Below are 23,215 nucleotides of genomic sequence, written 5' to 3' on the forward strand. Positions count from 1 at the left end.
CGCCCCCTCCATTCATGTCTATGAGAGGGGGGATGACTGAATTTAAAGGGGTATTCCGGGTATAGAAAAGATGAGATGTCTGATCTCGGGGGGCCCGCTGCTGGGCCCACCGCCGCACCTGCATTCTATGCTAGCTCGCTGCTCCAGTCTGGGAAACCTCTGTGTTTCCTGGACTGGAGACGTGATGTCATACCACACCCCCCTACGTGACATCATGCCATGCCCCCTCAGTTCATGTCTATGGAACGGGCGTGACGGAACTTCTCCAGTCCCGGAAGAACAGAGGTGTAGAATGCGGTGCTGCACGGAGATCGTGGGGCAGGGGGGATGGATAAGATGCCTATGGCCGGAGTACCCCTTTAAGAGCAGGAGCAGTGTCATGATGTAGGGAGGGGAATGGAGAGCAGGGCCTGCCAGCAGCACAGAGTATTTTGGGAGCTGTGTCAGAATGTGAGGAAGCGAATATAGTGGGTTCCCGTATACGGTTTCAAGTAAAAAAAAAAAAAAAAACTTATGGAACCGTATAGAAAACTGTATACATTGACTTAACATTGAAAACGTATGTCAAACGCATCATCCGGTTTAGTCCGTTTTGTGTCTTATACGGTTTTATCCGTTTTTTTTTTACCCGTACCCAAACCGTAGTCTACCATGTTTTTTGTTCCTGGTGAAAAACCGTATTAAAGGGGTACTCCGGTGAAAACCTTTTTTCTTTTAAATCAACTGGTGGCAGAAAGTTAAACATCTTTGTAAATTACTTCTATTAAAAAAAATCTTAATCCTTCCAGTACTTATTAGCTGCTGAATACTACAGAGGAAATTCCTTTCTTTTTGGAACACTGATGACATCACGAGCACAGTGCTCTCTGCTGACATCTCTGTCCATTTTAGCAACCGTGCATAGCAGATGTATGCTAAGGGCAGCATGGTGGCTCAGTGGTTAGCACTGCTGCCCTGCAGTGCTGGGGACTTGGGTTCAAATCCCACTAAGGACAACAATAAATAAAGCGTTATAATAATAATGTCAGCAGAGAGCACTGTGCTCGTGATGTCATCAGAGAGCATTCCAAAAAGAAAATAATTTCCTCTGTAGTATTCAGCAGCTAATAAGTACTGGAAGGATTAAGATTTTTTAATAGAAGTAATTTACAAATATGTTTAACTTTCTGCCACCAGTTGATTTAAAAGAAAAAAAGGTTTTCACCAGAGTACCCCTTTAAACCGTGTACGGGAACCGTACAGAACTGTATGTGTGTACGGTTCCATCCGGTTTCCACCATCCGGTTTTTGAGTTTGCACATTTTTTTTTTCCCTTGGAGATTTCAATCAAACAATTGAAACTTTATTCAAAATGGAGTGAAAAGTTAAAAACGTATACGGCTTTTTCTTATAAAGCGGATGCAACCGGACATCATTTTTCAAACCGTATACGGGTTTAAATTTGTACACACGTTTTCATACAGTTTAGTCCGGTTTTGAGGAATCAGTTTTTTTTTAATCAAAAACCTGATACGGGAACTGTATTACAAAAACGTGGTGTGAACCCGGCCTAACGTAGAGGAAAGAGCAGTTGTCAGCGTTGTTTGTTACAATGTGTCAGCATAAGTATAATGTATCAGTCCTGAGTCTAGAGCGGGGTTTCCCAACTAGTGTACCTCCAGCTGTTGCAAAACTACAACTCCCAGCATGCCCGGGCAGCCGAAGGCTGCCCGGGCATGCTGGGAGTTGTAGTTTTGCAACAGCTGGAGGCAAACTGGTTGGGAAACTCTCTGGTCTAGAGCATTGTCTATGCAGTTGTAACAACCCTTCAGCTGTGAGCAGTAATAGCTCTGTATTGTGTGTTCATCCCCAATTAAAGGGGTTATCCAGGAAAAAACTTTATATATATATATATATATATATATATATATATATATATATATATATATAATCTCAACTGGCTTCAGAAAGTTAAACAGATTTGTAAATTACTTCTATTAAAAAATCTTAATCCTTTCAGTACTTATGAGCTTCTGAAGTTAAGGTTGTTCTTTTCTGTCTAAGTGCTCTCTGATGACACCTGTCTCGGGAACCGCCCAGTTTAGAAGAGGTTTGCTATGGGGATTTGCTTCTAAACTGGGCGGTTCCCGAGACAGGTGTCATCAGAGAGCACTTAGACAGAAAAGAACAACCTTAACTTCAGAAGCTCATAAGTACTGAAAGGATTAAGATTTTTTAATAGAAGTAATTTACAAATCTGTTTAACTTTCTGAAGCCAGTTGAATATATATATATATATATATATATATATATATATATAAGTTTTTTCCTGGATAACCCCTTTAATTGGGGATGAACACACAATACAGAGCTATTACTGCTCATAGCTGAAGGGTTGTTACAACTGCATAGGCAATACTCTAGACCAGAGAGTTTCCCAACCAGTTTGCCTCCAGCTGTTGCAAAACTACAACTCCCAGCATGCCAGCAAATCTGTTTAACTTTCTGGAGCCAGTTGATATCTAAAAAAAAAGTTTTTTTCCTGGAATACCCCTTTAAATAACAGCAATCAGGCATCTTTTTGTAGATGAGGAAAAAAGGGAACACCAAGGGGGATATGGCGGTAATATCCGGTGTCTGTCGGGGGCTGCGGTTATTTCTGGAGGGTGACCTCTATTTTCCACGCGGGGCCCCTATTACATTTTGCGGACTCAGCTTCCCCTTTCATGTGGGATCGGTGCGATCCTCCGGAGCGCTGCATATGTAGTTGTGACTGACTTGGCAGCGAACGTGACAAGGATTTGGACGCAGCGTCTGGCAGCCGATCCGTGCGGACTTGTTTCTGGCAAACACGCGTCTGCTGGAGTGTGGCCTTAAAGGGGTACTCCAGTGCAAAAATAATAATAATAATAATAATAATAATGTTTTTAATCAATTGGTGCCACAGAGTTAAACAGATTTGTAAATTACTTCTATTTAAAAATCTTAAAGGGGTTCTCCGGTGGAAAACTTTTTTATTTTTTATTTTATTTTTTTAAATCAACTGGTGCCAGGAAGTTAAAGAGATTTGTAAATGACTTCTATAAAAAAAAAAATCTTTACCCTTCCAGTACTTTTTAGCAGCTGTATGCTACAGAGGAAATTCTTTTCCTTTTGAATTTCTTTTTTGTCTTGTCCACAGTCCTCTCTGCTGACACCTCTGTCCGTGTCAGGAACTGTCCAGAGCAGCATAGGTTTGCAATGAGGAGCATCAGGTGTCAGCAGAGAGCACTGTGGACAAGACATAAAAAGAAATTCAAAAAGAAAAGAATTTCCTCTGTAGCATACAGCTGCTAAAAAAGTACTGGAAGGGTAAAGATTTTTTTAATAGAAGTAATTTACAAATCTTTTTAACTTTCTGGCACCAGTTGATGTAAAAATAAAGAAATAAATTAATGTTTTCCACCGGAGTACCCCTTTAATCCTTCCAGTACTTATCAGCTGCTGTGTGCTCCACAGGAAGTTGTGTAGGTCTTTTCTGTCTGTCCACAGTGCTCTCTGCTGACACCTCTGTCCATATCAGGAACTGTCCAGAGCAGGAGAGGTTTTCTATGGGGATTTTCTCCTACTCTGGATGGTTCTTAAAATGGACAGAGATGTCAGCAGAGAGCACTGTGTTCCAAAAATAAAAGTAATAAAAAGTAATTTACAAATCTGTTTAACTTTCTGGCACCAGTTGATTTAAGAAAAAAAAAAAAGTTTTCCACCGGAGTACCCCTTTAAAATGCTGATATTTTACTCATGTTAGGATGTTAGAATTTGCTTATACTCCGGACAGTTCCTGACATGGACAGAGGTGTCAGCAGAGAGCACTGTGGTCAGACTGGAAAGAACTTCCTGTGGAGCAAACAGCAGCTGATAAGTACTGGAAGGATTAAGATTTTTAAATAGAAGTAATTTACAAATCTGTTTAACTTTCTGGCACCAGTTGGTTTAAAAAAAAATTATTTTCCACCGGAGTACCCCTTTAAAGGGGAAGTATAGGGAATACAGGGATGGATTTATAATACGAGAATGTCCTTCTGTATCCACAGGAAGCATCGTCAGCGTGGGGGACCCCAAGAAAAAGTATACCAGGTTTGAGAAGATCGGACAGGGGTGAGTACAGGGAGGTTTCTATTCTGTCTGTAAGGGTGCGTTCACACTGCGCAATTTCGCGCAGTGAACATTAGCATCAGTGTGAATGGGACTTCCGCGAGACCCGTTCACACTGAGGAATTTCAGCGGCGGACAATTCTGCTGCTGAAATTCTTCCGCGCAAAGAAAGAACATGTTCTTTCTTTGCGCGGAATTCCATGAGCACCGCATAGCAGTCAATGGTGACGGCGCAGTTCCGTGCGGTCCTACCGCCGAAGTATTTTTGGCAGCGTCCACCAGACGAAATTTCCGCTCGCGGAATTCTGCGAGCGGAGATTCTGCAATGTGAACATACCCTTAGACTTGTTTTTTTATTTTTTTAAGCAGGGAAAGCTGGGTGAAGACCAATATGACCGCCACATGGTTTTTGAGCTGCATTAGTGATAGGTGTGAGGCCTGTACCAGGAAGATTTGAAATTCAGGAATCTGGGAAAGTTGGATGACAACCAGTATGGCTTTCAGAGGGGTTGTCATACAGTTTTTGTAAAGAGCATTCTGCTTTTCCCAGACCTCCTCTACCCAGATTAGATTACCGCTACATAAAAGGTAGATTTTGTCTTGTCAGGGCTGTAGGAAAGCTGGGTGGGAGCTGAAGTGATGGCTAGGTTATCACCCACCTTTCTAAGGAACAGATTCTTTAATGTGACAAGACAGGAGCAGGTATAGAAGGATTTCTGGGGCACATGATGATCCACTCAGGGGATGATGCCGCCCCGGCACAATCTGTTTGAGTAGTGTAAGATTCCTGCGCCGCGCTGGGCCTGGCACACACCGAGCCGGAGGGCTGCACGCTGCCAGCAGAGCTGGTCATGAGCCAGCGGGCACTCTGCATTCGCTCACAGTCGGGGAATGCCCTGCATGAGATTATCCGCATGAATGTTCTCTTTGTGTTCCTGGCAGCCCGGACAAACCTGGCAGGGAAAAAAAAAGTTAACTGCATCATTAAGGGGTTAAGGTGTAAGTCAGTGTTACCTAACCAAGGTGCCTCCAGCTGTTACAAAACTACAACTCCCAGCATGCCCGGACAGCCGTTGGCTGTCCGGGCATGCTGGCAGTTGTAGTTTTGTAATAGCTGCAGGCACCCTGGGTGGGAAACACTGACTTACACCGTAACCCCTTAATGATGCAGCTAACTTCTTTTTTTTATATATATATATATATATATATATATATATATATATATATATATATATATATATATATAATATTTTTTTTATTTTTTATTTTTTGCATTTAAAATCCCCCCCCCTCTGTAATACTATGACTTATATCGCTTTCATTTTACTAACATAAAAAAAAAAAAAATAATGTATTATATTATGTAATTAATTTTTTTCTAAAATATAATGACGGAAAAATCTGTTATTTTTTTTTCCCTTTTACACCATTCATCATAAACGTTATGTTTTAATAGCCTGTACATGCAGTTATATATATATATATATACCGTATATGTGTGTGTGTGTGTGTATAAAAAAAAATTTTATTTACTTTTTACATTTCATTAAAAAAATAAAAATGGTTAAAAGGGGGGTGATTATAAATGTTTAAGGGGTGTGTGTTTTTTTTGTATATTTTTTTAAAACATTTTGAAGTTTATATATATATATATATATATATATATATATATATATATATATATATATATGTATGTGTATGTATTTTAAAGTTTAAGGGTTTTTTATTTATATTTTTTTAAGACATCTCTTAAGGGATTTTTATGTATTTAAAAAAAATATATATTTTTTAATATAAAAAATATAGTCTTTTTATACTTTTTAAATACATCTGTTTTATGTATATATATATATATATATATATATATATATATTTAAAAACTTTTTATTTTTTTATGTTTTTAAAGTTTTATTTATTTTTATATTTATATATTTATATTTTTTTTAATGGGTTTATTTTTTTAGGGTTTTTCTCTATATAGTTTTTAAAGAAGGTTTTAAGGTTTATTTGTGTGTGTGTGTGTGTAATAAATAAATATATATATTAACTTTTTTTTTTTTTTTCACTTTTATTTTTAGCCCTCCCTTGAGGACTTGCATGAGCAATAATTAGATTGCTTATCCCCGATTCAATGTAATACTATTCTATCAGATCACCACTCTATTGCTTCAGCCTGCCGGTTAAAATAGCTGATATGCCGCTGTGCCCGGGTATAGAGAGGGCCCGACTCCCGAACCATCTTCTTACATTTTTAGCGACAACATGGCGTAACTGTACGTCATGGGGAAGTAAAGGGTTAAGAAGTTCAGAAAAGTCACAAGCAGCCGAAGTGGGGAAAGCTATGCAATTTGCGTAACTCCCATAGACTTAAATGGGAGTTACGTAAACGGCGTAGATCTCGGGCTAGGCTGTTTCAACATGCCACTCCCATGAAAGTCAATGGGAGTTATGCAAATTGCATAACTTCCCCCCGGCTTCACCTCTAAGGAAGCTGTCATGGCGGCCACTTCCTGTTAGTTCTGGGTGGAGGTGCCCTTTAAGCAACGGCCGTATTTGATGCTGTCTCTCGTTCCTCGCAGGGCATCGGGCACGGTTTACATTGCGTTGGATGTGGCCACCGGACAAGAGGTAAAGAGTCCATGCCTGTCATACAGGTTGTAGTCGACGACTAGGTCTTTCCTAATAATCCTTATCACTGTGTTCTCCAACCAGTGTGCCTCCAGCTGTTGCAGAACTACAACTCCCAGCATGCCCGGGCAGCCTCTGGCTGTCCGGGCATGCTGAGAGTTGTAGTTTTGCAACAGCTGGAGGCGCAACAGTTGGCAAACACTGCCTTATCAGGACTTGAAATATTGTAATAGTATTTTTATCTATTTTTGCACAGGTGGCCATAAAGCAGATGAATTTGCAGCAGCAGCCCAAGAAAGAGTTAATTATCAACGAGATCCTGGTCATGAGGGAAAACAAGAATCCGAACATTGTCAATTATCTGGACAGGTTGGGGTTTTATTGTGTGTTTTTTAAGGGTAAAGGGGTCTAATATATGGGGGTCATAGGATTTTTAAACTTTTGACCTTTAACGGGGTACTCCGAGGAAGTCAACTTATTCCCGACGTACGTTTCGGGGCTAGAGCTTCATCAGAGGGTGTGATTGTTTTGAGTTGTTTTTAACAGCATTTAGAGAGATGCTTCACAGCAGCACCCATGGACCAAAGACAACAATTGACTAAAGCTGTCCTATTTAGATGAATTGGAAAAATGCTACTGAGCGTTCTCTGTGACCTTTACAGAGGAGGGGGAGGCTGATCTCTGCTGTGAATGGTAGTGGAGCCAATGTTATCTATATACAGGGAGGGAGGGGGAGCCTGATCTCTGCTGTGAATGGTGATGGATCCGGTATTATCTATATACAGGGAGCGGGAGCCTGGTCTCTGCTGTGATTGCTGGTGAATCCAGTGTTCTCTATATACAGGGAGTGGGAGCCTGGTTTCTGCTGTGAATGCTGGTGGATCCAGTGTTATCTATATACAGGGAGCGGGAGGCTGATCTCTGCTGTGAATGGTGATGGATCCAGTGCTATCTATATACAGTGAGCGGGAGCCTAATCTCTGCTGTGAATGGAGATGGATTCAGTGTTATCTACATACAGGGAGTGGGAGCCTGGTCTCTGCTGTAAATGCTGGTGGATCCAGTGTTATCTATATACAGGGAGCGGGAGCCTAATCTCTGCTGTGAATGGAGATGGATTCAGTGTTATCTACATACAGGGAGTGGGAGCCTGGTCTCTGCTGTAAATGCTGGTGGATCCAGTGTTATCTATATACAGGGAGCGGGAGGCTGATCTCTGCTGTGAATGCTGGTGTATCCAGTGTTATCGATATACAGGGAGCGGGAGCCTGATCTCTGCTGTGAATGGTAATGCATCCAGTGCTATCTATATACAGGGAGGGGAGGCTGATCTCTGCTGTGAATGGAGATGGATCCAGTGTTATCTACATACAGGGAGTGGGAGCCTGGTCTCTGCTGTAAATGCTGGTGGATCCAGTGTTATCTATATACAGGGAGCGGGAGCCTGGTTTCTGCTGTGAATGCTGTTGGATCCAGTGTTATCTATATACAGGGAGCGGGAGGCTGATCTCTGCTGTGAATGCTGGTGTATCCAGTGTTATCGATATACAGGGAGCGTGAGCCTGATCTCTGCTGTGAATGGTAATGGATCCAGTGCTATCTATATACAGGGAGGGGGAGGCTGATCTCTGCTGTGATTGCTGGTGGATCCAGTGTTATCTATATACAGGGAGCGGGAGCCTGGACTCTGCAGTGAATGGTAATGGATCCAGTGTTATCTACATACAGGGAGGGGGAGGCTGATCTCTGCTGTGAATAGTGGTGGATCCAGTGCTATCTACAAACAGGGAGGGGGAGGCTGATCTCTGCTGTGAATGGTGGTGAAGTCAGTGTTATCTATATATTGGGATCACCTTACAGTGTCACGCCCCTTCCCATAGACATGAATAGAGGGGGTGTGGCGTGATGTCACAACCACAGCACTGAACACAATGTTCTAAACATAATATTTAGAATGCTGGGTGCTGCACGGAGATCAGTGCGGGACCCCAGTGATCAGACATCTTACCCTCTATCATTTGGATAGGAGATAAGATGTCTAGGGGCGGAGTACCCCTTTAAAGCAAGTGAAAGGACTTATAAAGTGAACAGTCTTACTCATGGAATAACATTGGTGATTGCAGTTACCTGGTCGGGGAGGAGCTGTGGGTGGTGATGGAGTACCTGGCAGGAGGGTCCCTCACCGACGTTGTCACCGAGACCTGCATGGCGGAAGGACAGATCGCAGCCGTGTGCAGAGAGGTAACTGATTTATTTGCATTTTCCTCACCACTATATACATCAGTGTATATATATATATATATATACACACACATACAGTGGTCCCTCAACATATGATATTAATTGGTTCCAGGAGAACCATCATATGTTGAAACCATCATATGTCGAGTATATATGTCTATGTACAAATGGTAATTGGTTCTGGGGCCTCGGAACCATTGTATGTTGAATACATATCTCTATGGGAAACTGCTAATTGGTTCTGGGATGACCATTGTATGGGGAGTGTTTAACAAACCAGGGTGCCTCCAGCTGTTGCACAACTACAACTCCCAGCATGCATGTACAGCCCTTGACTGTCTGGGCATGCTGGGAGTTATAGTTTTGCAACAGCTGGAGGCACACTGATAGGGAAACATTGATGTATGGGGTGTATAGTGTGTATATGTATTGTATGTGATGTGTGACATCGCATACAGTACTGTACAGTTCTTTAAATACCTTCAGGGGACAGAATGTCCTCCATTACCATCCTGCCGACTACAGCTCTATAGGAAAGGAAGGGGAGGGCAGCCAGCAGCTCATTTGATACCTGCAGCAAGATGCTGCAGGCTATTGGCTATGGCTGCACTGGGGGGGCGGGGCTTACACGGAGATCACAGTGGAAGCCTGTATGAGTTAGCAGGACAGCATGTGAGTAACAGGAGGCCGAACGGGGCACATTATACAACTATCTGTCAGTTACTGAAGTTGTCAGCGCTGTCAGATAGCTGTTTGTACGATGGCCCCGACACACAGCAGCATCATATGTCGAGGCTGCCTTCAACATACGATGGGCTCTGAGAGGCCATCATATGTTGAAATGATCATATGTCGGGGCCATCATAAGTCGGGGGGTCACTGTGTATATATATATATATATATATATATATATATATATATATATATATATATATGTATATATATATATATATATATTACACATCAGTGGTCACATATATATAGTTAAACACCTCCCCTCCAGCTCTTATCTGTATACTGCGGCTGCTATCTCTATGGGATCAGTTTATATAATAGTTATAAACCTCCCCTCCAGCTCTATCTTTATACTGCTGCTATCTCTATGGGATCAGTATATATAGTAGTTATACACCTCCCCTCCAGCTCTATCTGTATACTGCTGCTATCTCTATGGGATCAGTATATATAGTGGTTATATACTTCCCCACCAGCTCTATCTGTATACTGCTGCTATCTCTATGGTATCAGGATATATAGTAGTTATACACCTCCCCTCCAGCTCTATCTGTATACTGCTGCTATCTCTATGGGATCAGTATATATATATATATATATATATATATATATATATATATAGTAGTTATACACCTCCCCTCCAGCTCTATCTGTATACTGATGCTATCTCTATGGGATCAGTATATATATAGTAGTTATACACTTCCCCTCCAGCTCTATCTGTATACTGCTGCAATCTCTATGGGATCAGTATATATATAGTAGTTATACACTTCCCCTCCAGCTCTATCTGTATACTGCTGCTATCTCTATGGGATCAGTATATATAGTAGTTATACACTTCCCCTCCAGCTCTATCTGTATACTGCTGCTATATCTATGGGATCAGTATATATAGTAGTTATACACTTCCCCTCCAGCTCTATCTGTATACTGCTGCTATCTCTATGGGATCAGTATATATAGTAGTTATACACTTCCCCTCCAGCTCTATCTGTATACTGCTGCTATCTCTATGGGATCAGTATATATATAGTAGTTATACACTTCCCCTCCAGCTCTATCTGTATACTGCTGCTATCTCTATCGGATCAGTATATATATAGTAGTTATACACCTCTCCTCCAGCTCTATCTGTATACTGCTGCTGCTATCTCTATGGGATCAGGATATATAGGTGTTACACACCTCCCCTCCAGCTCTATCTGTATACTGCAGCTATCTCTATGGGATCAGTATATATAGTAGTTATACACCTCCCCTCCGGCTCTATCTGTATACTGCTGCTATATCTATGGGATCAGTATATATAGTAGTTATACACCTCCCCTCTAGCTCTATCTGTATACTGCTGCTATCTCTATGGGATCAGGATATATAGTAGTTATACACCTCCCCTCCAGCTCTATCTGTATACTGCTGCTATCTCTATGGGATCAGGATATATAGTAGTTATACACTTCCCCTCCAGCTCTATCTGTATACTGCTGCTATCTCTATGGGATCAGTATATATAGTAGTTATACACCTCTCCTCCAGCTCTATCTGTATACTGCTGCTGCTATCTCTATGGGATCAGGATATATAGGTGTTATACACCTCCCCTCCAGCTCTATCTGTATACTGCTGCTATCTCTATGGGATCAGTATATATAGTAGTTATACACCTCTCCTCCAGCTCTATCTGTATACTGCTGCTGCTATCTCTATGGGATCAGGATATATAGGTGTTATACACCTCCCCTCCAGCTCTATCTGTATACTGCTGCTATCTCTATGGGATCAGTATATATAGTAGTTATACACCTCCCCTCCAGCTCTATCTGTATACTGCTGCTATCTCTATGGGATCAGTATATATAGTAGTTATACACCTCCCTTGGCTGTGTTCACACTTTTTGTTTATGAAATTTCTGATTAGATTTTTCATAAATTGCAAAAAAAAATGCTGAACTTTTACAGCAATTTTGGAAAATTTTAGTAAAAAAAAATAAATAAATAAAAAAAAGCTACAAAAATGTGGTAAAACACAACACCTGAAGAGTCCAGTTGGGATTTATAGGTGAAATCCCTTTCGCCATATTGAAATTTGTTTCATTTAATAAAGAACTTGACATAATTATCTGTATCCTCATGTGACCAGAAATACTCCAGGGAGCTCTCTGTGGAGCTTATATTACTGGATCTGAACCACAGATGAGATTACAGGGTGCATGGCGGGGTTAATGAGCAATTATATGTAATGTGTGTGTGTCTGCACCGTGATGGGGGGTGACTGTGTCTGCACAGTGATGGGGGGTGCGTGTGTCTGCACAGTGATGGGGGGTGCGTGTGTCTGCACAGTGATGGGGGGTGCGTGTGTCTGCACAGTGATGGGGGGTGCGTGTGTCTGCACAGTGATGGGGGGTGCGTGTGTCTGCACAGTGATGGGGGGTGACTGTGTCTGCGCCATTATGGGGGGTGACTGTGTCTGCACCGTGATGGGGGGTGACTGTGTCTGCACCGTGATGGGGGGTGCGTGTGTCTGCACTGTGATGGGGGGTGCGTGTGTCTGCACCGTGATGGGGGGTGCGTGTGTCTGCACAGTGATGGGGGGTGCGTGTGTCTGCACAGTGATGGGGGGTGCGTGTGTCTGCACTGTGATGGGGGGTGCGTGTGTCTGCACAGTGATGGGGGGTGCGTGTGTCTGCACTGTGATGGGGGGTGCGTGTGTCTGCACTGTGATGGGGGGTGCGTGTGTCTGCGCCGTGATGGGGGGTGACTGTGTCTGCGCCGTGATGGGGGGTGACTGTGTCTGCACCGTGATGGGGGGTGCGTGTGTCTGCACTGTGATGGGGGGTGCGTGTGTCTGCACCGTGATGGGGGGTAACTGTGTCTGCACAGTGATGGGGGGTGCGTGTGTCTGCACCGTGATGGGGGGTGACTGTGTCTGCACAGTGATGGGGGGTGCGTGTGTCTGCACAGTGATGGGGGGTGCGTGTGTCTGCACTGTGATGGGGGGTGCGTGTGTCTGCACTGTGATGGGGGGTGCGTGTGTCTGCACAGTGATGGGGGGTGCGTGTGTCTGCACCGTGATGGGGGGTGCGTGTGTCTGCACCGTGATGGGGGGTGCGTGTGTCTGCACCGTGATGGGGGGTGCGTGTGTCTGCACCGTGATGGGGGGTGCGTGTGTCTGCACCGTGATGGGGGGTGCGTGTGTCTGCACAGTGATGGGGGGTGCGTGTGTCTGCACAGTGATGGGGGGTGCGTGTGTCTGCACTGTGATGGGGGGTGCGTGTGTCTGCACTGTGATGGGGGGTGCGTGTGTCTGCACAGTGATGGGGGGTGCGTGTGTCTGCACTGTGATGGGGGGTGCGTGTGTCTGCACCGTGATGGGGGGTGACTGTGTCTGCACAGTGATGGGGGGTGCGTGTGTCTGCACCGTGAGGGGGGTGCGCGTGTCTGCACTGTGATGGGAGGTGCGTGTGTCTACACCGTGATGGGGGGTAACTGTGTCTGCACAGTGATGGGGGGTGCGTGTGTCTGCACCGTGATGGGGGGTGCGTGTGTCTGCACCGTGATGGGGGGTGACTGTGTCTGCACAGTGATGGGGGGTGCGTGTGTCTGCACCGTGATGGGGGGTGACTGTGTCTGCACAGTGATGGGGGGTGCGTGTGTCTGCACCGTGATGGGGGGTGACTGTGTCTGCACAGTGATGAGGGGTGCGTGTGTCTGCACCGTGATGGGGGGTGACTGTGTCTGCACCGTGATGGGGGGTGTCTGCACTGTGATGGGGATGACTGTGTCTGCACCGTGATGGGGGGTGTCTGCACTGTGATGGGGGGTGCGTGTGTCTGCACTGTGATGGGGGATGACTGTGTCTGCACCGTGATGGGGGGTGTCTGCACTGTGATGGGGGGTGCGTGTGTCTGCACTGTGATGGGGATGACTGTGTCTGCACCGTGATGGGGGGTGTCTGCACTGTGATGGGGGGTGCGTGTGTCTGCACTGTGATGGGGGGTGACCTGTTCTCCTCTTTCTCTGCAGTGTCTTCAGGCCTTAGAATTCCTGCACTCTAACCAAGTCATCCACCGGGATATAAAGAGCGACAACATCCTGCTGGGGATGGACGGCTCTGTGAAGTTAAGTAGGTGACACGAGGGCGGTCATTTTATAGAGCAGGAGATGGGGGGAGAGGAGTATAATGGCAGCCGTGTGATAGGTGAATTTTGTATCTCTTTGTAGCGGACTTTGGGTTTTGTGCCCAGATCACCCCGGAACAGAGTAAGCGCAGTACAATGGTTGGTACCCCCTACTGGATGGCGCCTGAAGTGGTAACGCGCAAAGCTTACGGGCCAAAAGTGGATATCTGGTCTCTGGGGATAATGGCCATAGAAATGGTGGAAGGAGAACCGCCATATCTGAATGAAAATCCTCTCCGAGTAAGTGTTAATTCTATAATACTGCCTCTCATGTAAGTGTATATAGGAGGCAGTATTATAGTAGTTATATTCTTGTATATAGGAGACAGTATTATAGTAGTTATATTCTTGGATATAGGAGCAGTATTATAGTAGTTATATTCTTGTATATAGGAGCAGTATTATAGTAGTTATATTCTTGTATATAGGAGGCAGTATTATAGTAGTTATATTCTTGTATATAGGAGCAGTATTATAGTAGTTATATTCTTGTATATAGGAGACAGTATTATAGTAGTTATATTCTTGTATATAGGAGCAGTATTATAGTAGGTATTTTCTTGTATATAGGAGGCAGTATTATAGTAGTTATATTCTTGTATATAGGAGGCAGTATTATAGTAGTTATATTCTTGTATATAGGAAACAGTATTATAGTAGTTATATTCTTGTATATAGGAGCAGTATTATAGTAGTTATATTCTTGTATATAGGAGCAGTATTATAGTAGTTATATTCTTGTATATAGGAGCAGTATTATAGTAGTTATATTCTTATATATAGGAGCAGTATTATAGTAGTTATATTCTTGTATATATGAGACAGTATTATAGTAGTTATATTCTTGTATATATGAGACAGTATTATAGTAGGTATATTCTTGTATATAGGAGGCAGTATTATAGTAGTTATATTCTTGTATATAGGAGGCAGTATTATAGTAGTTATATTCTTGTATATAGGAGACAGTATTATAGTAGTTATATTCTTGTATATAGGAGCAGTATTATAGTAGTTATATTCTTTTATATAGGAGCAGTATTATAGTAGTTATATTCTTGTATATAGGAGGCAGTATTATAGTAGTTATATTCTTGTATATAGGAGGCAGTATTATAGTAGTTATATTCTTGTATATAGGAGGCAGTATTATAGTAGTTATATTCTTGTATATAGGAGGCAGTATTATAGTAGTTATATTCTTGTATATAGGAGACAGTATTATAGTAGTTATATTCTTGTATATAGGAGCAGTATTATAGTAGTTATATTCTTGTATATAGGGAGCAGTATTATAGTAGTTATATTCTTGTATATAGGAGCAGTATTATAGTAGTTATATTCTTGTATATAGGAGCAGTGTTATAGTAGATATATTCTTGTATATAGTAGCAGTATTATAGTAGTTATATTCTTGTATATAGGAGGCAGTATTATAGTAGTTATATTCTTGTATATAGGAGACAGTATTATAGTAGTTATATTCTTGTATAAAGGGGCAGCATTATAGTAGTTATATTCTTGTATATAGGAGCAGTATTATAGTAGTTATATTCTTGTATATAGGAGCAGTATTATAGTAGTTATATTCTTGTATATAGGAGCAGTATTATAGTAGATATATTCTTGTATATAGGAGCAGTATTATAGTAGTTATATTCTTGTATATAGGAGGCAGTATTATAGTAGTTATATTCTTGTATATAGGAGCAGTATTATAGTAGTTATATTCTTGTATATAGGAGTAGTATTATAGTAGTTATATTCTTGTATATAGGAGCAGTATTATAGTAGTTATATTCTTGTATGTAGGAGCAGTATTATGGTAGTTATATTCTTGTATATAGGAGCAGTATTATAGTAGTTATATTCTTGTACATAGGAGGCAGTATTATAGTAGTTATACATAGTACATAGGGGGCAGTATTATAGTAGTTATACATAGTACATAGGGGGCAGTATTATAGTAGATACATTCTTGTATATAGGAGCAGTATTATAGTAGTTATATTCTTGTATATAGGAGGCAGTATTATAGTAGTTATATTCTTGTATATAGGAGTAGTATTATAGTAGTTATATTCTTGTATATAGGAGCAGTATTATAGTAGTTATATTCTTGTATATAGGAGGCAGTATTATAGTAGTTATATTCTTGTATATAGGAGTAGTATTATAGTAGTTATATTCTTGTATATAGGAGGCAGTATTATAGTAGTTATATTCTTGTACATAGGGGCAGTATTATAGTAGTTATATTCTTGTATATAGGAGCAGTATTATAGTAGTTATATTCTTGTATATAGGAGGCAGTATTATAGTAGTTATATTCTTGTATATAGGAGGCAGTATTATAGTAGTTATATTCTTGTATATAGGAGGCAGTATTATAATAGTTATATTCTTGTATATAGGAGGCAGTATTATAATAGTTATATTCTTGTATATAGGAGGCAGTATTATAGTAGTTATATTCTTGTATATAGGAGCAGTATTATAGTAGTTATATTCTTGTATATAGGAGCAGTATTATAGTAGTTATATTCTTGTATATAGGAGCAGTATTATAGTAGTTATATTCTTGTATATAGGAGCAGTATTATAGTAGTTATATTCTTGTATATAGGAGACAGTATTATAGTAGTTATATTCTTGTATATAGGAGCAGTATTATAGTAGTTATATTCTTGTATATAGGAGCAGTATTATAGTAGTTATATTCTTGTATATAGGGAGCAGTATTATAGTAGTTATATTCTTGTATATAGGAGCAGTATTATAGTAGTTATATTCTTGTATAAAGGGGCAGTATTATAGTAGTTATATTCTTGTATATAGGAGCAGTATTATAGTAGTTATATTCTTGTATATAGGAGGCAGTATTATAGTAGTTATATTCTTGTATATAGGAGCAGTATTATAGTAGTTATATTCTTGTATATAGGAGACAGTATTATAGTAGTTATATTCTTGTATATAGGAGACAGTATTATAGTAGTTATATTCTTGTATATAGGAACAGTATTATAGTAGTTATATTCTTGTATATAGGAGCAGTATTATAGTAGTTATATTCTTGTATATAGGAGCAGTATTATAGTAGTTATATTCTTGTATATAGGAGCAGTATTATAGTAGTTATATTCTTGTATATAGGAGACAGTATTATAGTAGTTATATTCTTGTATATAGGAGCAGTATTATAGTAGTTATATTCTTGTATATAGGGAGCAGTATTATAGTAGTTATATTCTTGTATATAGGAGCAGTATTATAGTAGTTATATTCTTGTATAAAGGGGCAGTATTATAGTAGTTATATTCTTGTATATAGGAGCAGTATTATAGTAGTTATATTCTTGTATATAGGAGGCAGTATTATAGTAGTTATATTCTTGTATATAGGAGCAGTATTATAGTAGTTATATTCTTGTATATAGGAGACAGTATTATAGTAGTTATATTCTTGTATATAGGAGCAGTATTATAGTAGGTATATTCTTGTATATAGGAGGCAGTATTATAGTAGTTATATTCCTGTATATAGGAGGCAGTATTATAGTAGTTATATTCTTGTATATAGGAAACAGTATTATAGTAGTTATATTCTTGTATATAGGAGCAGTATTATAGTAGTTATATTCTTGTATATAGGAGCAGTATTATAGTAGTTATATTCTTGTGTATAGGAGCAGTATTATAGTAGTTATATTCTTGTATATAGGAGCAGTATTATAGTAGTTATATTCTTGTATATAGGAGACAGTATTATAGTAGTTATATTCTTGTATATAGGAGCAGTATTATAGTAGGTTTATTCTTGTATATAGGAGGCAGTATTATAGTAGTTATATTCTTGTATATAGGAGGCAGTATTATAGTAGTTATATTCTTGTATATAGGAGGCAGTATTATAGTAGTTATATTCTTGTATATAGGAGACAGTATTATAGTAGTTATATTCTTGTATATAGGAGCAGTATTATAGTAGTTATATTCTTGTATATAGGAGCAGTATTATAGTAGTTATATTCTTGTATATAGGAGGCAGTATTATAGTAGTTATATTCTTGTATATAGGGACAGTATTATAGTAGTTATATTCTTGTATATAGGAGGCAGTATTATAGTAGTTATATTCTTGTATATAGGAGACAGTATTATAGTAGTTATATTCTTGTATATAGGAGCAGTATTATAGTAGTTATATTCTTGTATATAGGGAGCAGTATTATAGTAGTTATATTCTTGTATATAGGAGCAGTATTATAGTAGTTATATTCTTGTATAAAGGGGCAGTATTATAGTAGTTATATTCTTGTATATAGGAGCAGTATTATAGTAGTTATATTCTTGTATATAGGAGCAGTATTATAGTAGTTATATTCTTGTATATAGGAGCAGTGTTATAGTAGATATATTCTTGTATATAGAAGCAGTATTATAGTAGTTATATTCTTGTATATAGGAGGCAGTATTATAGTAGTTATATTCTTGTATATAGGAGCAGTATTATAGTAGTTATATTCTTGTATATAGGAGTAGTATTATAGTAGTTATATTCTTGTATATAGGAGCAGTATTATAGTAGTTATATTCTTGTATGTAGGAGCAGTATTATGGTAGTTATATTCTTGTATATAGGAGCAGTATTGTAGTAGTTATATTCTTGTATATAGGAGCAGTATTATAGTAGTTATATTCTTGTACATAGGAGGCAGTATTATAGTAGTTATACATAGTACATAGGGGGCAGTATTATAGTAGTTATACATAGTACATAGGGGGCAGTATTATAGTAGATACATTCTTGTATATAGGAGCAGTATTATAGTAGTTATATTCTTGTATATAGGAGTAGTATTATAGTAGTTATATTCTTGTATATAGGAGCAGTATTATAGTAGTTATATTCTTGTATATAGGAGGCAGTATTATAGTAGTTATATTCTTGTATATAGGAGTAGTATTATAGTAGTTATATTCTTGTATATAGGAGTAGTATTATAGTAGTTATATTCTTGTATATAGGAGGCAGTATTATAGTAGTTATATTCTTGTACATAGGGGCAGTATTATAGTAGTTATATTCTTGTATATAGGAGCAGTATTATAGTAGTTATATTCTTGTATATAGAAGGCAGTATTATAGTAGTTATATTCTTGTATATAGGAGGCAGTATTATAATAGTTATATTCTTGTATATAGGAGGCAGTATTATAATAGTTATATTCTTGTATATAGGAGGCAGTATTATAGTAGTTATATTCTTGTATATAGGAGCAGTATTATAGTAGTTATATTCTTGTATATAGGAGCAGTATTATAGTAGTTATATTCTTGTATATAGGAGCAGTATTATAGTAGTTATATTCTTGTATATAGGAGACAGTATTATAGTAGTTATATTCTTGTATATAGGAGCAGTATTATAGTAGGTTTATTCTTGTATATAGGAGGCAGTATTATAGTAGTTATATTCTTGTATATAGGAGGCAGTATTATAGTAGTTATATTCTTGTATATAGGAGGCAGTATTATAGTAGTTATATTCTTGTATATAGGAGACAGTATTATAGTAGTTATATTCTTGTATATAGGAGCAGTATTATAGTAGTTATATTCTTGTATATAGGAGGCAGTATTATAGTAGTTATATTCTTGTATATAGGAGACAGTATTATAGTAGTTATATTCTTGTATATAGGAGCAGTATTATAGTAGTTATATTCTTGTATATAGGGAGCAGTATTATAGTAGTTATATTCTTGTATATAGGAGCAGTATTATAGTAGTTATATTCTTGTATAAAGGGGCAGTATTATAGTAGTTATATTCTTGTATATAGGAGCAGTATTATAGTAGTTATATTCTTGTATATAGGAGCAGTATTATAGTAGTTATATTCTTGTATATAGGAGGCAGTATTATAGTAGTTATATTCTTGTATATAGGAGCAGTATTATGGTAGTTATATTCTTGTATATAGGAGCAGTATTGTAGTAGTTATATTCTTGTATATAGGAGCAGTATTATAGTAGTTATATTCTTGTACATAGGAGGCAGTATTATAGTAGTTATACATAGTACATAGGGGGCAGTATTATAGTAGTTATACATAGTACATAGGGGGCAGTATTATAGTAGATACATTCTTGTATATAGGAGCAGTATTATAGTAGTTATATTCTTGTATATAGGAGGCAGTATTATAGTAGTTATATTCTTGTATATAGGAGTAGTATTATAGTAGTTATATTCTTGTATATAGGAGCAGTATTATAGTAGTTATATTCTTGTATATAGGAGGCAGTATTATAGTAGTTATATTCTTGTATATAGGAGTAGTATTATAGTAGTTATATTCTTGTATATAGGAGGCAGTATTATAGTAGTTATATTCTTGTACATAGGGGCAGTATTATAGTAGTTATATTCTTGTATATAGGAGCAGTATTATAGTAGTTATATTCTTGTATATAGGAGGCAGTATTATAGTAGTTATATTCTTGTATATAGGAGGCAGTATTATAGTAGTTATATTCTTGTATATAGGAGGCAGTATTATAGTAGTTATATTATTGTACATAGGAGCAGTATTGTAGTAGTTATATTATTGTACATAGGGGGCAGTATTTTTCAGATCACCTGTTAACAGATTGTGATGGATTCTTATACACAGGCGCTCTATCTTATCGCTACTAATGGTACCCCAGAACTGCAGGAGCCGGAGAAGTTGTCTGTTACGTTTAAAGACTTTCTCAAGCAATGTCTGGAGATGGACGTAGAGAAGAGAGGATCGGCCAGGGATCTATTACAGGTGATCTCTCCTCTACCTTGTATATTCTTTTATTTTGGAAATGTTCTCTACACTTTGTACAATCCCCAGAGAAGCTTTTTTGTAGCCCCAATAGTCGGGGGTCCATATTTTCTTACTCCAAAACATATTTGTTTTTTAAATCAACTGGTGCCAAAAAGTTAAACAGATTTGTAAATTACTTCTGTTAAAACATCTTAATCCTTCCAGTACTAATTAGCTGCTGTATACTACACAGGAGGAAATTCTTTTCTTTTTGGATTTCTTTTCTGTCTGACCACAGTGCTCTCTGCTGACACCTCTGTCCATGTCAGGAACTGTCCAGAGCAGGATTTGTTTTGCTATGGTGATTTTCTCCTGCTCTGGACAGTTCCTGACATGGACAGAGGTGTCAGCAGAGATTACGGTGGTCAGACAGAAAGGAAATTTAAATAGAAAAGAACTTCCTGTGGAGCATACAGCAGCTGATAAGTACTGGAAGGGTTAAGATTTTTATATAGGACTTATTAGCGGCTGTATACTACAGAGGAAATTCTTTTTTATTTGGGATTTCTTTTCTGCCTGACCACAGTGGTCTCTGCTGACACCTCTGTCTATTTTAGGAACTGTCCAGAGCAGGAGAAAATCCCCATAGCAAACCTCTCCTGCTCTGGACAGTTCCTAAAATGGACAGAGGTGTCAGCAGAGAGCACTGTGGTCAGGCAGAAAAGAAATACTAAAAAGAAAAGAATTTCCTCTGTAGTATACAGCCGCTAATAAGTACTGTATAAAAATCGTAACCCTTCCAGTACTTATCAGCTGCTGTATGCTCCACAGGAAGTTCTTTTCTATTTAAAATTCCTTTCTGTCTGACCACAGTGCTCTCTGCTGACACCTCTGTCCATTTTAGGAACTTTACAGAGCAGGAGAAAATCCCCATAGCAAAACAAATCCTGCGCTGGACAGTTCCTAAAATGGACAGAGGTGTCAGCAGAGAGCACTGTGGTCAGACAGAAAGGAATTTTAAATAGAAAAGAACTTCCTCTGTAGTATACAGCCGCTAATAAGTACTATATAAAAATCTTAACCCTTCCAGTACTTATCAGCTGCTGTATGCTCCACAGGAAGTTCTTTTCTATTTAAAATTCCTTTCTGTCTGACCACAGTGCTCTCTGCTGACACCTCTGTCCATTTTAGGAACTTTACAGAGCAGGAGAAAATCCCCATAGCAAAACAAATCCTGCGCTGGACAGTTCCTAAAATGGACAGAGGTGTCAGCAGAGAGCACTGTGGTCAGACAGAAAAAGAAATCCAAAAAGAAAAGAACTTCCTGTGGAGCATACAGCCGCTAATAAGTACTGGAAGGGTAAATGTTTTTTTTAATAGAAGTAATTTACAAATCTGTTTAACTTTTTGGCCCCAGTTGATTAAAAAAAAGAAAATAAAAGTAACCCTTTAATGTCCTCCCTCTGGTGCCTGTTTCCTAGTGTATTGCTCTTTGTTCCCTCCTATTAGATGAGGATTATAGATATAGTAATTATTATTATAATAATAGATGTGACCATATTCGTTCCCATCCTCTCTCCCTGTGTGGTGCACAATACTTGGCATATTGCACTGAGCAGGTGGCTTCTCCTTGTGTTCTGGTGACTGATGGGGAGTGGGAGCGGACGCTGAGCTCATTCTATATAAATAGACTCTATAGCAGTGTTTCCCAACCAAGGTGCCCCCAGCTGTTGCAAAACTACAACTCCCAGCATGCCCGGACAGCCAAAGGCTGTCCGGGCATGCTGGAAGTTGTAGTTTTGCAACAGCTGGAGGCACCCTGGTTGGGAAGCACTGCTCTATAGAGATAAAATAATGTAATTAAGAATATAAATATGAGGTGTCGCCGCGTGTGTAAATGTCCGAACTATTTAAAATATAACTTTAATAAAAACGGACGGTTAATGGCGTAAACTTAAACAAATACCTTTGCAACAGCTGGAGGCACCCTGGTTGGGAAGCACTGCTCTATAGAGATAAAATAATGTAAATAAGAATATACATATGAGGTGTCGCCGCGTGCGTAAATGTCCGAACTACCGGTATTTAAAATATAATACGGTCAATGGCGTAAACAAATACCACTGCAACAGCTGGAGGCACCCTGGTTGGGAAGCCCTGCTCTGTAGAGATAAAATAATGTATCTAAAAATAAACATATGAGGTGTCGCCGAGTGTGTAAATGTCCGAACTATTTTAAATATAACGTTAATGAAAAGGCACGGTCAATGGCGTAAACGTAAACCTAAACCTTTGCAACAGCTGGAGGCACCCTGGTTGGGAAGCACTGCTCTATAGAGATGGTGCACCGTGCTATATCATCCTCTTCTATCCGTGTACTTCAGGATATATCAACGAAGGAGAACATGCTCCGTACAAACGCTTCCAGTAGGGGGCATCATCTGGTGAGAAATATGAATGTAGCTTTGGTTGTGAACAGAGTAGAAGGTAATGTGTTATGTCTGTGCTGTTCCTA

General features: G+C 39.1%; 2 protein-coding genes across 9 annotated transcripts in view; one reads left to right on the plus strand and one right to left on the minus strand.

The window, feature by feature from the left end:
- Positions 1-23,215, plus strand: part of PAK1 (p21 (RAC1) activated kinase 1) — a 117,462-nt gene that overhangs the window by 89,479 nt on the left and 4,768 nt on the right. For all 4 annotated transcript variants that reach the window (XM_056561149.1, XM_056561148.1, XM_056561151.1 and 1 more), the window contains exons 8-14: positions 4,053-4,116; positions 6,693-6,741; positions 6,998-7,110; positions 8,865-8,982; positions 13,744-13,843; positions 13,942-14,138; positions 20,581-20,718. In XM_056561149.1, coding sequence (XP_056417124.1) covers positions 4,053-4,116; positions 6,693-6,741; positions 6,998-7,110; positions 8,865-8,982; positions 13,744-13,843; positions 13,942-14,138; positions 20,581-20,718 — 779 coding nt within the window. The remainder of the gene's footprint in view (positions 1-4,052; positions 4,117-6,692; positions 6,742-6,997; positions 7,111-8,864; positions 8,983-13,743; positions 13,844-13,941; positions 14,139-20,580; positions 20,719-23,215) is intronic.
- Positions 4,126-23,215, minus strand: part of LOC130358228 (uncharacterized) — a 146,692-nt gene continuing 127,602 nt past the window's right edge. For all 5 annotated transcript variants that reach the window (XM_056561156.1, XM_056561153.1, XM_056561157.1 and 2 more), the window contains one exon: positions 4,126-5,066. In XM_056561156.1, the coding sequence (XP_056417131.1) occupies positions 4,793-5,066 (274 nt within the window). In that variant the 3' untranslated portion in view covers positions 4,126-4,792. The remainder of the gene's footprint in view (positions 5,067-23,215) is intronic.

This window comes from Hyla sarda, chromosome 2 (genome assembly GCF_029499605.1).
Source record: "Hyla sarda isolate aHylSar1 chromosome 2, aHylSar1.hap1, whole genome shotgun sequence".
Lineage (NCBI taxonomy): Eukaryota > Metazoa > Chordata > Amphibia > Anura > Hylidae > Hyla > Hyla sarda.